Source organism: Oxyura jamaicensis, chromosome 1 (genome assembly GCF_011077185.1).
Source record: "Oxyura jamaicensis isolate SHBP4307 breed ruddy duck chromosome 1, BPBGC_Ojam_1.0, whole genome shotgun sequence".
Classification (NCBI taxonomy): Eukaryota; Metazoa; Chordata; class Aves; order Anseriformes; family Anatidae; genus Oxyura; species Oxyura jamaicensis.
In genome coordinates, this window is record NC_048893.1 from 69,286,657 (window position 1) to 69,306,163 (window position 19,507).

General features: G+C 41.7%; 1 protein-coding gene and 1 non-coding gene across 2 annotated transcripts in view; both read left to right on the plus strand.

Annotated features, from left to right (window-relative positions):
• The window catches only part of LOC118160543 (potassium voltage-gated channel subfamily KQT member 1-like), a 521,743-nt gene extending 508,343 nt beyond the window's left edge, over positions 1–13,400 (plus strand). Inside the window, 1 exon segment of the mRNA XM_035315348.1 lies at positions 11,891–13,400. Coding sequence (XP_035171239.1) covers positions 11,891–12,046 — 156 coding nt within the window. The 3' untranslated portion in view covers positions 12,047–13,400.
• LOC118161018 lies at positions 11,356–11,468 on the plus strand. The gene has a single exon (XR_004747830.1). It is a non-coding gene; the product is annotated as a U6atac minor spliceosomal RNA (small nuclear RNA).
• Positions 13,401–19,507: the final 6,107 nt, after the last annotated feature.

Sequence of the window (19,507 nt, forward strand, 5' to 3'; positions counted from 1 at the left end):
GTAAATGTACCGCAGGACAGAGGGCAGTACACTGCTCCTGGGGTAGGCAGGGCAATGCCTTGCAGCAGCAAGAGCAGGGCTTAAGCACTCTTTCATCTTGGCTTCATGGCTGGGCAGGCAGTGAAGGAACCCAAGCACAGTGGTCAGACAGCCAAAACCAGAGCCTCAATATAATGTATTCATGGTGATGGTCATTTTTGGTTTATGCTATACTGGTGCAGAAAGACAGAACCCAGTCACAGACGGGATTTTTAATAAGCATGAAAACATGAAAGTGAAAGCTTTCTAAAGTATTAATTAGCGAAAAGATAGCTATCTTACTTCCCTTCTCACTGATAACTAGTTCCATATGGAGCTAAATAAGCTTGCTCTGAAGGGATGAGAAACACTGCAGAACAAAAATAACCCAGGCAGTTTTAATACAGCTTAGACACACTTGACATATTATGGATTATATTGAGTTTGTAGATCAAAGTCATAGTTCATGGTTAGGAAAAGTAATATATGAGCACGTAGATGTGAAGCTAAGCAATTAAATCTCCAGGGTCTCAGTAGTCCCAACAAGTATCTATTTATGAATTTTAGCTTATTGACACATTATTGACACAATTAGCTTATTTAGCTGTTTTCACTCACAGCATAAAGTTGTGTTCTATGGCTTCCCAGCTTTACCTGTAGAACCTCAAAAAAAGCCAGTAATCCAAAATCTTAATTAAATTCCAGCACCAGTTCAAATTATTTTACTAAATGCTGGGGCATTGAAATCTTACCAGACCATTCTCATACTCCTACACCTCAATGTTCATGTTAATACATGTTCCTTTTTATTGCTGTGCTTTTTCTCTGCAATGATATAATATGAAAAAGAAGAGGCGTGCAAGAGGACAATGATAGTTTCTGTGAGCAGGACCTATAATGGACTCCCCAGCAGTATTCCCTGCAGTATAAGGCTAAAGAGTGATACTAAATACATCAGACTTTTTTTTTCCTTAATTAACAGTGCAGTGCTTCACAACAGAAAACTCAAGGAGGTTTCTGCTGACTTAGCATATGCCTTACAAGGAAGAAATCTATCCAACAATTATGGCTTTGAGTCTCCCGCCCTGTCTCCTGTTGTTTGTGTAAGACACTGGTACTTCTGCCACAGGCTTCTTCATACAGCTGTCCTGTCAATGCCAGCTCTCATAGGTAATCCATCTAGCTCAGCAGAGTTCAAATAAGACACCTCCCTTTCTTAACTTTAATTAATGCTTTATTTGAGTCTCCCCTGGGGATGTAGCAATGCTGATTTTTCAAAATTCACTGTTATTCTTCAAGCACAAAAGAAAAGGAAAAGATCCACAGCAGAGTTTCTGGATTGGGAAAAAAATATTTCACTCAGTCTCCTACTCTCAAACAGTGTTTTAAGTCCCTGTGGACATCTCTTTAGCTACAGAATGTATTATGCAATTAGTTCTCTAGCTTGAGAAGGAGGAAAAAGACAAATCCAGTCAAATTCATTTTCCCTGCGGTCTCTTTGCATGTTCTGCATCCACAATTACCGTAGCTATAGACAGTTCATGCACCAATTTATGACCCTCAGCCCTCCTATTGCTCAGATCCCTCCACTTGCTGGGAAATCTCATCTGAAGTCAGAAAACGGTTCTTGCTGCGTAGTTGCTTTTCCTGTATTTTGTGCCTTTGGCTTTGCAGATCTGGGAACAAATACTGTGGCCTGGTGCAACTGAGCTGATACAGAAACATCCTCAATGTGAGGTCACTGTGGCTGCAAAAACAGATCAGACAGTCCACCCAGTCCCCATTACTTTTTTAAGAATTATTTTTAAATATATGCATGACAGTGCTGTTAACCAGGCTCAATATACACAAGCAAGCTAGTAAAATTCATCAAATGACAGATAAGCAAGACAGGCTAAAACCATAGGGTGCAGAAAAGCATGTTTGAATCATAAGATTCAAGAACAGCTACACCCTCAATCAGCACTGTCTGATAATATTTTACTTGCTTTGGGTTTTGTATTTTAATGAGCAGAGAATGGTGTTTTGTAATCCTTGTTATTTAAATGCATAGCACTACTTTGTGCTTCTGTAGCTTCTTCCTCAAATTGTGTTGCATGCATTAAGCAAGACTTGTGGTATTTCTCAGAGGGTGTGAGAGTTTCAATGAATTTTTTTATATAAAGGTGACCCTAGAGGGTTTTCCCATGTAGAGCTGAAGAGAAGTAAGGGAAGAAGTTTTCATTCACACTTTTCAATCATGCATAGTACAAAGGTACGGTTTTCACTTTCCATGATCTATACAAGTTAGCTCCTATCAAGTTTATTTTATCAGTCTAACTGAAATAAGGCACAGCAAAAAGAGTGTCCAGGCACAGATTCCGCTGGAACAATGAAAGGTGTGTTGCAGATTTGATTTCCTGACATCAGCGCAAGTCTGTGCATAGACCAACCCTAAGTTTTGCTAAAGGGTTCAGCTAAAAATTCTTTGGCAGAAATGAAAAGTGAAGCCCAGGTGGTGGCCTCCCAGGTGACACCCTCGGATCTCTAGACAATCTTTTTTTTTTTTTGCTTTCTGTTTTTACATATATTTATATATATAATTATTTTTTTTCCTGGCATAACTACAGTGCCATACTTTACACTTGCTCTGCTGCATCCAGTTCAATCCTCAAAGAGCCAAGAGTAGGAAAGACAAAGCGACACCACCAACTTTTCTCTTCCTGTCATCTTCCAACATGGAGCAATCTTCTCTTGCTTCCTTCCTAATGCCAGCAGTTGAGTCAACATCTTAGACTACAATGATCTTTTGTAGGTCTGTGACTTCTGTTTTGTACCAAGACTCACATCAATTTCATACGGTTTCATGCCAGAAAAAAAAAAAAAAAAAAAAAAAAAAAAGGAGGAATGGCAGATTATTTGATTCATGGGACTGAAATGTTGATGAGGGTGATGAGGGTTATCCAGAAAGTGATTTGTCCTAAATGCAAGAAGGTTGTGCTGGGGAGTAAATCAGAGCTCAGGTTTATGAAGTCCTGGTCTAGTCCTCCAAGAACAGCCTGGAACTCTTCTAGTATTTACACGTCTTACTATCTAGATCACCATCACCATAATGCCTGTGCTCACTAGCAACACTCCCTCTCCCTTTGCCTTTCTTGCCAACCTAAAAGAAAAGATGGACTGCTAACCTGAAGTAAAGCTTTTGTTTGTGCAAGTGTGTCAATGGAGGGAAGCTGTGTATCAATACTTGTGATAAGGTATATAAATGTTACCCCGTTAGACACAGTCCACTGGTTGTGCTAACAATATGGTAGCATAATGAGATATCAGGTTATTAGACCTGGACTAAGTGAATTCATGCACTGATTTCAGCATAAGTAATCCTTGCAGCTAAGCTAAGAAAAAACAGTCATGAGGCTGGTGGGGCTAAAGTTTGTTCTTAGGGAGAAAATTTAATACAGCTTAAAAAAGCAAAAGTAAAGGCAAAACAAACAGAGTGTAGATGGTTTGGTACTATTTCTTTAAAAATTTAGGTGAGGCATAAATACTGAGTTCATTACACCCTTCTAAAATGCTGAGTTTAACACATTCATCTTGTGAAAGGCTAAGGTCACTTCTTTCTCAATGCTCCTTTGGCACCATTTAAATACTGAGTGTCACATTTTCTTTCTTCTTTTTTCTCTCCATCCACTATTGTTTAGAGATTTAAAAATTAAATTAATCAGCATCTTAGAACATAAGTTCTAAGGCTGCTTTATTGTGAAATTAAAGTGTGACTCACAGTAGCTGCATATCCACCTTTGTTGCTGGACTAGCTTTGTTAATTTTCTGTGTTGTTCCTTTCCATGCTGTTTTTGCAGCAGGACCTGTAGCCACACAAAATAATGAGCTATGGAATGGCAGTGCGTCATCCAGGGTGTGGCTGAACAGCGATGTCGCAAAGAGAGATGGCAAGATTACAGGGAGGATCTGAGCAGAATCTGGAGAAGGGTGAAGAATGAAATGTCCTGCAACAAAAATAACCATTTATGTATGTAAATCAGGAGAAAAGGAGTTCTTCAAAGACTGATTTACCTACCAGGGGAAAATCATGGGGGGAAAAAAAAACAAATGTTTCAAAGCACTGGCTGCAAACAGACACACAGGTGCATGTGCACGTAGCTAAAATGAGATAAACTCCCTCAGTTGTTGCAGCATATCCAGCAGCTAAGTGCTGCTGCATAATTACAGCTGTGGAAAGTTCTCATGTCCACTCAAGTAGTGGCACTGCTCAAATTTCTTCAGCCGGGAAAAAATACTTCTGGGAGTATTAGAAGCTGCCTGGTTTCCTGCAGCTCTGTGTTTTGTGGTTGATTAGCTGAGGCTAATGAGGGGCAAGAGCTGAGAATAAAGCTTTTCCTATGGTCAGGGCACCCTGTGTGGATTCTCTAGAGTCTAAGAATATGGTTCACCTTCCTCTTCTGTCTTTCCTTCAATGAAGCGCCAAGTTTAATGTCTATCTTCTGCACAAGTAGCAGACTTTATGTAAGCTGTCCTAACTTTCTATCTGTAAGAACTCTGTCCCTCTGTCAAAAGTGTCTGAAACTAGCCAGCTTACTCCAAACCTGCTGTAAAACATAGATGCATGATGAGGTAACTCTCATTTACTTAGGAAGTCAGAATGCATTTAATAAAATAAAAATAAAAATAAAAAATAAAAAAGTCACACCTTCACTGAAGCAGTAAAGTTTATGACATAATCTGTGTGAACCAGACCTGTTTCAGAAATTCAGAGCTAAACTCTTGAGAGCTGCCTAGCAATTAAGCAAATGGCATCTTACACCAGGAATAGAGACTGCAAACACAACTCATATATTTATTGCAGAGGTTCATCACTGCAACCATGGCATAGGAAATATAAGTATATAATGCTGACCAAAAGGGTACCCACAGGAAATACCCCAGGAACAAAGCACAGAGGGACAGACCTTTGTGTTTTCATTTAAACAGGAAATGTAGATGGAAACCAAAACAAGTGAAGCTATACTTAAAATAAAGATTACTATATTTTAGGCCGCCAAAGATTGTAACACCTGACCTAAGAATGGGTGGGGATGTTTGGGATAAAGGAAGGGAGGCCTGGAAAATTGTGGACTTATTCAGATAAGTTTGATGGAATGAAAATAAACAACTGATATCTGCTAAGAGGTACGTATGTAGAATAAGTCAAAGAAGACAGTCAGGTGGTTTATATACATTTTGGTGTTCAGAGAGAATTGGTCTTCCAGAACAGGCTATCATGGAAAAGGTTTCTGTGTTGTTTTTACTCGTGTACTTTTGAGGTTAGTGGCAAAAGTTCCCATTGACTAAACCTTTTTTTTAGACTATTTTTACTTTCAGCAGAACAAAGTGAGCAGCTGCACAACTAAATGTTGGGACTGGGAGTGCTGGCAGTCAGCTACCATTGACATGCCACAGTGAGATGTTTCCCTGTGTTCATACCACCCAGCAACCTTGCTTTGGGGTACAGCATTGTTTTAGGATTCAGGCCAATTTCAAATCTGTTACAACTCATCCCCAAAATAGTCAGTTAATGGAAGCCTGTTTATCAAAGATGTTTTGTTGTTGTTGTTGCTGTTGTTATAAGAGGAGAGACACACTGCCAGTTCTCTGATAATATTAATGCCAAAATCATTTCATAAAGGATGCCATGGTGTATACTAATTACCATTCCTCAGAGACTGAAAAAATGGTGATGTAGATATATCCTTGTGTATATATGTGGATGAGTACTTTAGGAGACTCCATAAGCTTATCCTAAAGGTATTGTCTTGCAAACTGTTCACCATTCTGGCTCCAGTCCAGTAAAGCACTTAAATATTTGCTGAATTCAGCAAAATTCTTTGCAGTCTTCAAGTTAACACATCCATAAGCACTTTGTAGGACCAGCCTCCCAGAGGCTGAACAAGAGCTGTACCTTGGACAAGAGAAGTCTCCCCAAGCTAGTCGTGGTCTCTGTGGCTGGCATGGCTATTTGCTTCCTTACAGACAGCTTCCAACAGACCACATCAGCATGCACATTGGTTGACCATGATAAAAAGTGGGGAAAAAATGGCTTTACTATATAACCTCAGAGAAATTTTGCTAATGGGGGACAAGTCAGGTGAGATGGAGAGAGTTTTGCATAGAGCTACGTTTTGTATGTAGTGCTGTAGAGAAAATATTTCCCTTCTTAGAATCAGCAGTCTCTGGATGACAATAAATCCATACAGAGACATGCTAAAAAATAAAGTGGTTCCTAAAATAAACAGCTGAGACTTCAAATTGTACGATAGGCAATTCGTATGTTTGAATAATTGGATGTAACTGTAGGCAGACAAGACCAGATGTGCATATAAAGATAAACATAAGCTTTAAAGGATCTAATCAAATTGTCCACCATCTAGTGCAAGGAGAAAAATTGTGTGACAGAACTGGTCAACATGAGAAAATGGCCCAGATATCTGGATAACAAGCTTAAGCTACACCAATATGTTACACAAGTCAAAAATGGAAACATCCATAAAATGGATTGCACTAGTTCAACTAAATCGTATTTGATTTTGCTAGATTAATACCATTTTCCCCTGTGAACTAAACCTTAGGTGACCTATGACAGGTAACAAGATGGGAAATTTAGAAATAAGTCAATGTTCATGGCAGAAAAAGTTTCACATACTCTCTTCTCCCCATGCAAAATAAGTCCTACCCATCAGACTATTCTTTCCAAAGCAGTCAGGGTTAGAGCTCTCAAAGTATTTGGATGTCAGAGCAAATGGAGCCTGCTTCATTTTAGCTACCTTAGGAGCATGGAGCTGCAGCAAAGGCTGGAAACAGAGGAAATTGGAGGCTTTGGGGAGGGCATGTCTAGGTGGTAGGAGGACAGGGAGCTCAGAGGTGGGCCTCTGCTAGAGAAGGGGTGTTCAGTGGGGGCCCTGGTGGTTTGGAAACCCTGGGCTGCAAAGTTGTGTTTGTATGCAATGGGGCAACTGGCCACAGCAGCTCTGGCCCCAGAGCTGTGTGTGGTTCATTTTGCAGCATCAATGGAAAATACCACATAACACCTTGTAGAGACTCTGGGAACGTCCTTGCTCGCCTCCCATGGCCACTGCGCTTTGTTGGCTTTTGGTCATCCATGCTTACTTTTGCTCTTTGTTGTAGATTGAGGGCTGATGATGTTGGGGAAAGCCTGGATGCCCTCTGGGACATCCAGAACCAAAGCATTCATCATAGAGTGGCTCCAATAGCAGGACATGGGGCTCAACAGCACAGCGTGGCAGCCCTGCCACTACAACTTGTGCTGGCCCATTGGCACAGTCTCATATTTTTCCCTGCTTGAATTAGGCAAATAGGAAGCCAATGTTGATCCAGCTTAAAACAGCAGAATTTACTGTTGCTCTATGACATTTTGATTGATAACACAAACTGGTCTGTCTTCTCTCCCTGCTTCATTTCATGCTGCATCCCTAGCAGCAGTAGCCCAGACATGTTTCAGACAACTGCATGAAGGTTGTACAGCTCAGCCATTTTGATCAGTTCATGTAGAGCCACTAGGGGCAGGGAGACAGCAGAGTCTTAAGGAGGTGACAGCAATTTATTTTGATTTATGGGATTTAACTTTTGATACAAAGCTCCACCTACTTAGTAACATGTGAGCATGTTTGTGGGTTTACAGATTTACTTCAGTGCTCCAGCAGACCACCTTCCCCTTCTGCTACTCCTCTGGAAACAGTTCAGGTTAGTGTGTTGTACGCATAATTGATAGTGACTTTTCCAGCCTCCAGAAATAATATTAAAAAGATAGGCACAACCTGGGGGGAGGGATATTTCTGGATTAAAGTGAGAGGATTTGGGAGAGATCATGTGCCTGCTCCAACTGAGTTCCACACATGCATTTTGTTTATAGTGTGCATGTGCAAAAACATGTCAAAAAGCTCTTGGGGGAGTTAGCAATCTGTCCAGCATGTGGCAAATCCCCAGTAAGAGCCAGTCCTTCTCCATGCTGCTGCCACTCCTAGAATCCTCTTTGCCACAAGGCATTTCTGCAATGGGAGTTCAATGAGGTATTCAGATAAGGGGTTGAGAACCAGCTTTCAGGAAGAGAGGCTTAAAAGCAATCACAAATGTGAAAGCCAACCAGTTGCTCAAGGTTAATGACAGGGACATGCTGTGCCCCAGAAGATGACTTACCTGGTTCCCCTTCAGGGCTTGCTGTGGCTCACTGAAGCTGGCTGCAAGAGGTTTTCTTTGTTCAACAGTCCTGCATGTCACCGTGGAATCCAGCCCCTTTGCAGGGGGTATGTTAAAATGAATATACATTTCAACACTCCTTCACTCACCTCATAGCCCCAATAACAACAGTGTAATATTTTAAACTGCTATTGCCATCTCCTTTCTACAGGGCACTTGAAAGGATATAAAAGCATTTTAACAATTTTATAGGTTGTCTCTGGAGCTCTTTTGTGATGTGGGAGAGCAGAAGTTTTGTTGCCATTTGCCCATGGACAGCTGCCAAACTCACCTGTCTCCAAGGAGCCTGCGAGGGGCAGATCACATCTCTCTGGAAACTCTGCGGCTAGGCCGGATGGCTTCTCACTTTACTCAGCTGAGAAACATGTTGCACAATTTAACCCCTTACCCATGTACTTGTCTGGCTCTGTTATTCAAAACCAGTAGCTCATCCTGTTTGCAGCAAGATTTAAGGAAAGCAGTAGCTGCTAGCTGGTTTGAGAGAAATATAAAACCAGGCCTTTTTTCTGAAAAAAACCCTTATCCATGTGAAAAGTCTTTTAATCCTACAAGTTATCCTACTGACTTTAGTCAAGCCTTTAAATGTCCCAAACTCTCTTGTCAGTCTTTAATCTGGATTAACTAGCCCCCAGATTTGAACACTTTTTATACAGGCTCCAATTTGACAAGGTACTTAAGAATTTGTCTTTCTAAATAAAGTTTTACCAGCTCAGTTGCATTTTAAAAGTTAGGCATATGTTAAAGTCTCTGAAACAAGAAAGTGGTGTCTTGATCTTGTGAGTAAAATACAAAACTAAGGATTAAAAGAGATTTGCCACTGACCACATTTTACAGGTCACTAAATTAGCACCATCCTGCTTCTAATCTCAAAGACGTCCATTAAAACTCTCCTGTGTGTCTGGATGGAGAATTGTGCAGCCTGGGTTTGTTAATGCTGAGGAAGCATTTGCAATTCTTTGCAAGGAAGGTGTGACAGAGGTATAGTGTAATCTACTCCCTTAAGTATCAATTTCTCTTTTTTTTTTTTTTTTTTTTTTTCCACCATAAATGAATATTTACATTCTCCACCCTCCTCCTCTTCTGGAAAGAAAAGTGCATGAAATTATTCCTATCGCATTCTTTTACTGAGTTAGCAAAATGCAGAGAAATATAGCAAGTTTAAGTGATATGGAACATGCAGGCATAATTTATCTAAGATCAAGCATGCAGATCAAAATCAACAAAGCCTTACAAAAGAAAGCTCCAGAAGATCTTTCATCTGCCTGATCACATTTCCCTGCCTACACCTTCTTTAGCCGACTGTAATGTATTCATTCTGCTTTAGTTTCTGCTCTGTGCAACATTTCTGCTTAAGAAAGATTCTGTTGAGTCATTACGAACTTCAGCCAAACAGGCTTTTCAAGAATGGAGAAGAAAATAAAGGCTGTGGTTTTTAAATTAATTCCATGCTGCTTAACCCTTCAGCTGCTAGTGATTTACAGACTTCTAACCAAGTTCATGCTTAGCAGAGGATGCTTCTGCTTTGCCTGAGAAGAGGATGCTTCTGTTAGTGACTGCATGAGAGAGGGAGGGACCTGCCACAATTGCCCACTCTCTCCCAGAAGCTTATGAGACAAGGGAAAAGTTGGAGTTGCCACTGGTGGCACAAGAGGCAGAAGTAATTTTTCTGGGGTCCCTTTGCCTGACCAAAGAACATCAGTACATATTTGAGTTGCTGTTCAACTAAGACTCACCTGAAGCCAAGCACCAAGTGCCCCTGGCCTGGGGAGTGCTGCAATGAGCATCCCCAGTCCTCTCACACCCACAGGTGCTGCCCTGCCCTTCCTGGCCACTGCTCAGGAGGTGCCAGCTGTGCTCCTGAAAACACCCAGCAGAAGTAATGGTGAAAGGTGATATTAGCCAACCCACACCAGAAATACCCCCTCTTCACTGCCTGAAAACACTGCCTTGGATAGACCACGCCCTTGAATAACCACACCAAAGCAGGGACAAGGAGAGGGGCATTTCTGCTAGAACACAGTATCTGTGAAAGGAAAATTGAAATCCAAATTGAGAGATGAGTACGTCTCCCCTCATGAGGCAGGAGTGAGACTCCAATTCTCCTTTCCCAAGACAGCAGCAGATTGTATATAGGAAAGAAAAGTGGTTGCCAAAACGATATAGTTTAAATAAGCTCCTGGTACCTTGAGTTTTGAGGGGCCCCCAGGGGAGCAGATACTTGGTGCAAGAAAAGGCAAAGGAAGGGAAAGCAGATAAGGTGATTTTCTTTACATTGTTTTTTAAAACAATCTCTGTGTGCTAAACTTTCAGTCCATGCTGCCAATGGTTATTTCCAAAGTTATCTTTGCACAGAAAAAGGCTGGAATCCTTCTCACTCTCATTCTCTCTCCCTTTTTAATGAAAGCTCGGTTTAGATCTGATATCACTTTAAAAGGTTTGGTATCAAAGTTTATTAGACCCACTGGGACAGATCACAGTTTTCAGAGGCTCAGACTTTCACAGGAGATAACTGTAAAGTAAACCATCCAATGTTCTTAAAAATGCTCATTTTTCTTGAGCTTGTCTATTACACAAAGCTGCACTGTATTCAAGCATCATTATAAGCAATCCCAATGGCTTACAAGCTGCTGGCCACAGTTTTGCCTTTAGAGCAAACTACAGCAGTCAATAGTCTGCAGCTTGTCCTGCTGGCTGACACGAAGTTAGGCAGGATGCCGTCTGCAGTGAATGTAAGCCCTATCACAGCAACACAGTAATGCCCCTTTGGGCTCCTAGATACAGGCCATGATTTCAAGAAGTGGTAGGAAGAAATTGAAAGTTGCTTTCCCCTGCTTAAAATAAATAATAATAATTAGAAAACACTCCTCTGTCTAGGGACTGCATGAGAAGTTTCAGATGGAGTGCAATGAAATGAGAAGAGAAATTAACATGTCAAGCTTTCTATACAATGGTTGTTTGTTTTTTTAAATGAAGTCATTGGTATTATTATGTGGTTTTGGGTAGGCTATCCTCCTAACAATGCATGGGAATAAACATCGTATCTAGTAGGATCTCTGGCTGCAACATGTATCACAGAGGCATCTATTTCCAGTGTGAAGGGAGGGGAGCAGTTTAGTTTCCCATGACAGGAATGGAAAGCATAACATACTAAAACAAAACTAGGGGTGGTGATGATTTTTTTTTCTTTTTTTTTTCTTTTTTTTTTTTTGGGGGGGGGGGGGGGAAGGGAGGTGGGAGACTGGATAAACCTAAGAAGGAAAGATAGTTTCAGGGCAAATATTTGCAGGATGCATCATCAAGAAAAGTTGTCAATGCTGGGAAAGTGCTGGGAGACAAAATGGCTGACCGAGGGGGTCAAGTGCTGGGGTTACCAAACAACCTGGCCTTCTGCTGCCATGTCACATCGTTTTACGCCCTTCCCTGTAACTTCAGAGCATCCCTGAACTTTCTATTAGCTAGAGAGGCAGACTGTACAAAACTGGAATAGTTCTTAGTTCTTGGGGACTGCAGATGCCCGCACTCCCTGCCAAGCTTTTACCTCCCTGAGCTTTTTACCAATGACTGCCTCTCACCAGCAGCATGTGTAGCCATTTGACAGCTCATCTGCTTTCTGGTTCTTTAACAGGTCATGCAGATGGACCAGAAGCTAGATGACATCCTGACCACGCTCCAAGCTCTCTTTGGGGATCAGCCTCAGGCAGAGATGTCAGGGCCAGCCACCCCACCTGTCAGACAGCTACAGACAACCTCGGATTCCCCACCAATGAACCGGAAAAATTAAAAGCCGGAGCACAGCCACATGCCACCCTCTCATGCTTTTACATCTGGTCTTGGTCTCAGGATTCAGCTGTGTTGTTGGTGAAATGAAATATTCTGCTGTAGTAGATTAAATAAAAAAAAGAAAGAGAAGCCGCAGCAAAAAACCAGTCACACCCCTAGGAGAGCACATAAGTTTTGCACCTGTTTTATTAGCCATCATTAGCTAACCTATGTCAGCCTGTGGCAGTCCCTTGCAGCCAGCCCCATTTAGGCTGACTGCATACACACAGAGTGCTCAGGTAAGGTAAGCATCCAAGTGAGGATTAGGATGACCCATTCATGGGCGGAGGGGAAAAAGGGCTGTTTTTTTGGCACTTAATCACTAAGTTTAATGCTCACAACATGCCTAAAAGGGAAAAAAGAGCCAGCATTTGAACATGAAACAAATGGAAATCAGTGAACAGGAAAATTAAACAGCATGTTTTGACTTCTACCAAGCAGTGAGGATCATAAGAAGGGCAGATTTATATGCTAGTGTGAATGACAAAATAAAGACAACAGGCTACTGATTAAAAATATGGAAGTGTACACAGGCTGGTTGACATATGAAAGACTGAAGCAAAGACTTCAGCTAATTAAAGCAAAGGGTTGCAAATGAGATGAGATGCATGTTGGAACAGACAGGCAAGAGAGATAGTATCTGCGTTGGCTTACTGCACAAGAGCACTCTAATAGCTATCAGCTACGCTGATGACTGTTATGCAAAATGTTCTCAAGCTTTTACCTTCATTCAGGAGTGGTTGTTGACTCCAGTTGCCTTAATTTTAACATAAGAAACCTGTACGGTAATTTGCTGTGAAATATCTGTAAAGCTCAGTTCAAGTCACTGAGTAACACAGTGCTGCAGGAGGGCTGCAGCTGTGATTGAGAATCGCTGAGTTTCTTAAAGAAAACAAAAATGCACATACTGTTGATGAAAGCTAATCGCTGTTTAAATAAACTGCTGCATATGATTTTAAATGGTGGATTTTTTTTCTTTGTAATTTGGTTGTAAATTGAGTGCTGGCTGATATACTGTCATTGTGAAATGGGTCCTACCTGGCACACCAGAAAGGGGATGGTACAACACTGTTGCTAAATATGTAAATACCGAATTGGGCTTAAAAGTGTGTTGTGTTTTTATTCAACTCTTTTTAATATATTTACATAACCAACTGTTTAAATGAACAGAAGTCTGCAGAGCAAAGACCTGATTCCTGGGAAATCCTAAATATATTCTATTCTCACTGATATTTATGGAAACAAAGCCTGCCTTGCATTTAACAGCAACCTGAAAGACTGGTCCCTTAATACTCCTTAATAAAATAAGTTTATTTAGACCAATGAGTGGTCCATTTCAATGTAATCAGATTAGTCTCTAACTATTACCTGTCCCTTTAAAACTCTTTCCCAGGTTTGTGTGTCTGGGAATTCAAGCTTGGAAAGAGCACAGTGAGACTGATTCCAATCTTTAGATTGCAGGCGTGTCTTAGACAGAATATTAATGATGTGTGAGAGGCAATAAAAAATAATAAAAAAAAAGCAATGTGTTTTTAATTAAATCAGCTGACAAGTTGCTGTTCCATCTTGTCTGATTACTACAGAGTTACTGAACATAACCAAATACAGCATGTAACATGAGAAAATGGTAAATAATCATTGTCAGAGCACTGATTTGCTCCTGGCTTTTGGACAGGGCCAAGAGCTTCAATGGTCCTTCATATAACCTTACTGACTCTGGCCACTCAGAACTAAATCGGCAACTGGACACTGAAGGCAGGTACCATTTCATCAGCCACAGGTGAATAATAACCTTTGGGATTCCATTGCCACAGAGGTTCAGAAGATGAGCAGCATGGCTTTCAGTAGAAGAGCTCTGTGGCCAAAACAGGATGAAATGTCCTTCTGGTACATTGCACATATTTGGGTCCTAGCTAGGTGTAGTCACTGTTTTGTGGATCAAGGTATGTAACAGTATCATTCTCCTCAAGAAACTGGCTGCTCTTGGCTTGGATTGGTGTAAGCTTCATTGAGATAGAAACTGGCTGGGTAGCCGGGCCCAAAGAGTTGTGGTGAATGGAGTTAAATCCAGTTAGAGGCCGGTCACTAGTGGAGTCCCCCAGGGCTCAGTATTGGGGCAAATTCTCTTTAATATCTTCATCGATGATCTAGATGAGGGCATTGAGTGCACCCTCAGTAAGTTTGCAGATGACACCAAGTTAGGTGCATGTGTTGATCTGCTCGAGGGTAGGAAGGCTCTGCAGGAGGATCTGGATAGGCTGGACCGATGGGCTGAGGTCAACTGCATGAAGTTCAACAAGGCCAAGTGCTGGGTCCTGTACCAGGGGCCCAACAACCCCAAACAGAGCTACAGGCTGGGAGATGTGTGGTTAGAAAGCTGCCTGTCAGAGAAGGACCTGGGAGTATTGGTTGATAGTCGGCTGAATATGAGTCAGCAGTGTGCTCAGGTGGCCAAGAAGGCCAACAGCATCCTGGCTTGCATCAGAAACAGTGAGGCCAGCAGGGCTAGAGAAGTGATTGTCCCTTTGTACTCGGCTCCTGTGAGGCCGCACCTCAAGTAGTTTGTTCAGTTTTGGTTCCCTCGCTAGAAGAAGGACATCGAGGTGCTTCAGCAAGTCCAGAGAAGGGCAATGAAGCTGGTGAGAGGTCTGGAGATCAAGTCTTATGAAGAGCAGCTGAGGGAGCTGGGATTGTTCAGCCTGGAGAAGAGGAGGTTCAGGGGTGACCTTATCGCATTCTACAGGTACCGTAAAGGAGGCTGTAGCAAGGTGGGAGTTGGTCTATTCTCCCACGTGCCCGGTGACAGGACGAGGGGGAATGGGCTTAAGCTGCACCAGGGGAGGTTTAGGTTGAATATTAGGAAGAACTTCTTTACTGAACGGGTTGTTAGGCATTGGAATAGGCTGCCCAGGGAAGTGGTTGAGTCACCATCCCTGGAGGTCTTTAAAAGATGTTTAGATGTAGAGCTTAGTGATATGGTTTAGTGGAAGACTTGTTAGTGTTAGGCCAGAAGTTGGACTCAGTGATCTTGGAGGTCTCTTCCAACCTAGATGATTCTGTGATTCTGTGTACTTACCATAGAGTCTCAATGGAATTGTTAAGGGACTATGCATACAATAACATCTACTACTGCGAAGTCCTGGAGAATACACTAAAAAGCCCTTCTTCAGAAAATTCAGTTAAACAATGTAGGAGTGGTCTCAGCTAGAGAGTGTCATATGGCATGAGTGGGTGGGAGGAAAGGATAAAGAGGCTCGCAGCGGTCACTTCAGGAAAAAAAAATGTACAAGAGTATCTGCACATATTTTATTTTTTTTTTTTAGACAGAACCAAAGTTTCCCTGGGAAGTTTTTGGTGAAGCCAGAGCCTGAGCCATTAAGGGTTTGAAATTCTAGCCAGCCATCTGCTTTATGGCTGGCCACTGCAAACACTGCAGTGTGGCAAAACATGTTCAGACAGCACCTTCAACATGTGAAGGCAACCATCACTATTGCAATGATGGAGAGATAAGGGTGTGGCTTGAACAAATTGCAGTGAGGAAGGAAGAAGCGGGTTGGAAACATCCATTTTCACAGTATGAGATGAGACTGATGGTAAAAAAAAAAAAAAAAAAAAAAAAAAAAAAAAAGCCACATAGCTTAGCTTTATTTCAACAAATCTGCACTCCCACATATAGAAGACACGAGTTGCCATATACCAAAAACCTTTCTGATTGCCCAGGGACAAAAGTGTCCAAGAACAGCATTCATGTGACCATCTGGTGATACTACATGGCTCTTCTGAGCAGAGATACTTATGCACATTGACTAGATGGTATATGAATACATTTACACGTCACCAGTATTTGAGTGCCCCTATACCAAGATGTGCTATCAGCAAACATTGAACAGCAAGCTATGATTTCACAAGATAAGAACTGATTGCTACTCAGAATGTTTCTGTGAGGCCTCACCATCCACTAAGCAGGTAATAACAGCATCAGATCTAGGTCACAGTGAAACAGAAAAAGCAAAGCAGCATACGGGTGAGCTTCAAGAAACTCCAAAACCTTGAGAAGTCCTCTTGCAATCATGAGTCATGAGATGATCTAGTCTGTCAGGGAAGAAGACTGCCAGGTGCACCACAGCAGGTTTTGCTGATTGGCTAAGCATAGATTAAGTGGATGAAATGCTATCGGAAGTGCCTTCAAGAAGAGTTTCTTCTAAGGGAGTCTTGTCATAATTCTTGCATGTTGGTTGAGAAGAAATTAACTTCACGAAGTTTACATGCTCCCACAGTTGACTTCCTTGATCAAATTGCCTGACTTGCCTGAGCTTATTGACACATGTTCCTGGGAATAAATATGCAGCATTACTGCAGAGGAAATTTGAGTCATGTTTTACTAGTTGTGTGAAACCCTGTTTGGAAGATTATTAGCAGAGGTCTTGTTCAAAATTCTAACTTCCCTACAGGTTCATTAAAAGGAAGAGGAAAAAAGTGGACTTTTAGGAGGAATTGTGTGTTTGCATTATCTTTCTGAAAAACTTACCAGAAGTATTCCCAGGGAAGTTCATTTGTGTGTTTTCATCTCCATGTCTGCTAATATTTGTTCATTGAGTAGGCCATAATATTTCAGCAGTGGTCTGATGTTCTTCTGAAGAATTTCTTCATGCTGGGAGTCCAGCACACACATTACACACCCAGTCGCTGACGAAAGAGTACATTCAGCCAAGCTCATTCTTGTATCAACACCTCTCATAGTAAAATAGTAATAACATCATGAATTAACTTGGTCTGATGAAGCACTGATGTGCATTGCGCAGCCAGGTCTGCAATAGTCCCATAGATTCTTTTGATTCAGAACAGAGGCATAGACTATGCGGCCAAGGTCCCTCAAGGCCACAATATCAGCAGGGGTGGTTGTCAGGAATGCAGTTTACTGATGCATCAAAAGACAAGAGTACAGGAGATCAAGTAAAGATTAGCTATTTATTTTCAAAAAGATCAAGTTTTTCTACCTGATCCAATTTCACAGTGAAGATACGTGGTGTCCTCCCTTGCTAGAGACATCAACACCAACCAAAACAAGATTTTCCACATTCCTTTTAATAATTCATGGCATCCTGAAGTCTCCTGTCTGCCTATGATGATGCAAGATGTTCAGAAGTCATTGCAACAAAGCCGGGGGGGGATTATTTTCTCATTTCCATAATTACACAGTCAGTAATATTATCACAAGCCAATCTTATCTCAAAATGTATACTCAGATCTTTAATGACGATATTTCTGAAGTGATGTGTGGGATTAAAGTCCTGTGTACGATAAGGCTGCAGCAGGGAGGGAGATGAAAAGTACAGCTTTCATCAGCTGGGGGCTTTCATTCCTGAGAAAAGGTAACTGTGCCCCGAAAACAACGGATATGGGTCACAGATCAGAAGTCTGCTGCCTCATCTGGAACACTCTTGAGAGTAAAAAGTGAGAAAGAGTACAGCCACAACTGTCCATTTCAGAAGTGAGTTTGTTTAGCAGCCCTGTATGTTTTCCCTCCACCTGCCTTGCCCTGGTGTCCCCAGAGGATCCTGTCCATTCACCTCCATTGGGCCATGTCTCAGCCTCCATCTCACTAGCTATTAAACAGGATTCTTGGGGTGAATTTTTCAATTCCTCAAGTGGTTTTCTCTCTCGCTGATGTTTCAAGCATGACCCTTGAAGGGACTGCATTCATAAGTACATAAATGATGTGCCATATCTTGTGGAGTTTTAAAGAGCAGAACACGTTCAGCACTCTCCGAAACATATCTCACAGACAGTTCGAACAACTATGACTAAAAATAGAAGTATATTTTAGAGAATAAAATGTTGTAGGGTGAAGAATCTCAATCATCAATACTGCATTATTTAGTACTCCGAAGGGACACACACTGAAGTCTTGATGTCCCAGAGAAAGCATGGTGAAGGGCCAGGGTGCAGACCTCTATCAGGCATGAGTTCTAGCTAAAGAAGAGTCCAGCCACCTAAACTAAATAAGATGGTACCTACCGTTCCACCTTGGTAGTAAGAAATTGTTTGAGTTCCTCTCAGCCTGCCTGGAAAGCAACCTCTTTTCTTAGTTAAGGGACAGTCAAAGGTAGCTGGAAGTATCAAACACTGAAAGAGAGAAAAAAGCCTTACTTTTTGAAACTTTTGTTACTGGTCATGATCCTGCTTCCCACTGCATACCACATGCTTTGCTAACCTCTAGAGAGCCCCAAGCTCTGGCTTATATTCATGTTATTGGTGCTGGATATGTGCGTGCATGCTCTCTCTCTACTGCTCTCTCCCTCTCTCCCTGTCATACATTAAACATTGTATGTCAGACGTGAAAGAGTAAAATTGCAAAGACAATAAGCTGTTTTGGAAGAATACTCATTATCTTGTGTTTAGCCCTTATTATGGTTTACAGTGGCTCCCAAATGACTCTGTAAAAGTACAATGTCTCTGCTTAGATTACTGGCTGAGTACCCGTTTGTCTCAGGATTTGGATTTAGTACATGTGGGTTTGTGAACAGAATTTCAACTCATCTTCATGATGCTATTTGATCTCCCCTTGTGGTGGGCGGAGCTGTGTGGAAGGGAGAGACTCAACACATGCTGCAGAGGAAAGGGGATTTTTGGACTCTGTGATTAATGTAACTGCTGTAGCTCCTCAGTCCAATCAGACTGGCAAAGCTTGTTCAACCAAAGAATCATAATTGTCAAGAACAATGCCTTTTAAGCATTAGCATAAAATTTGCCTCAGCCATAGTGTGGAAAGAAAATACGCATTTCAAAAATATCCATCAAATGCTTCTTATGCCTAGTTAAATTACATATTTTCTCCTTTATTTCCTTCTATATTTTTGTATCCTGGGTTGTCACAGCTGAGGTTAGGAAAGCCTAAGCATCGCCAGATACCCTAGTAGCATTTTATACTTACTTTACCCAAGGACCAACCTAGAGAGAAGCAAAGTCCCTAGCATTTCAAGTGAAACATCCCCTGGCTGATGCACAGGTTATAGACAGCCCTGATCAAGAAAGTATAGAGACACTATTTTCTTAGGCAAATGATGATAGAAATGCTCAATAACGAGTGCCTTGAGAGATGGAGATGTTTACACCAGCACTGGATGTCCATGAGTGCCACTTCCTGCAGACTTTCAGAGCCATGGAGCAGCAGAAGGGTCAGTAGTGAGCTCTTTACATATTTCCTGGCTTCTGCTTTGCAAAGTGAATAACAATTTAAGTCTAGCCCAGCTCATAGTTCACTCATCTCTGACACCACGGGTGATGGGACAGCAGGCAGAGGCAGTGTGTCAGTTCCTCTCTGCCTACAGCTTGCCCTTTGTCATCATCCTTTGGCATAACATGAAGCTGTTCTGCTCCTGAATCTTGGTGACTAGGAACACTTTGCAAGTAGCGTCTGAGT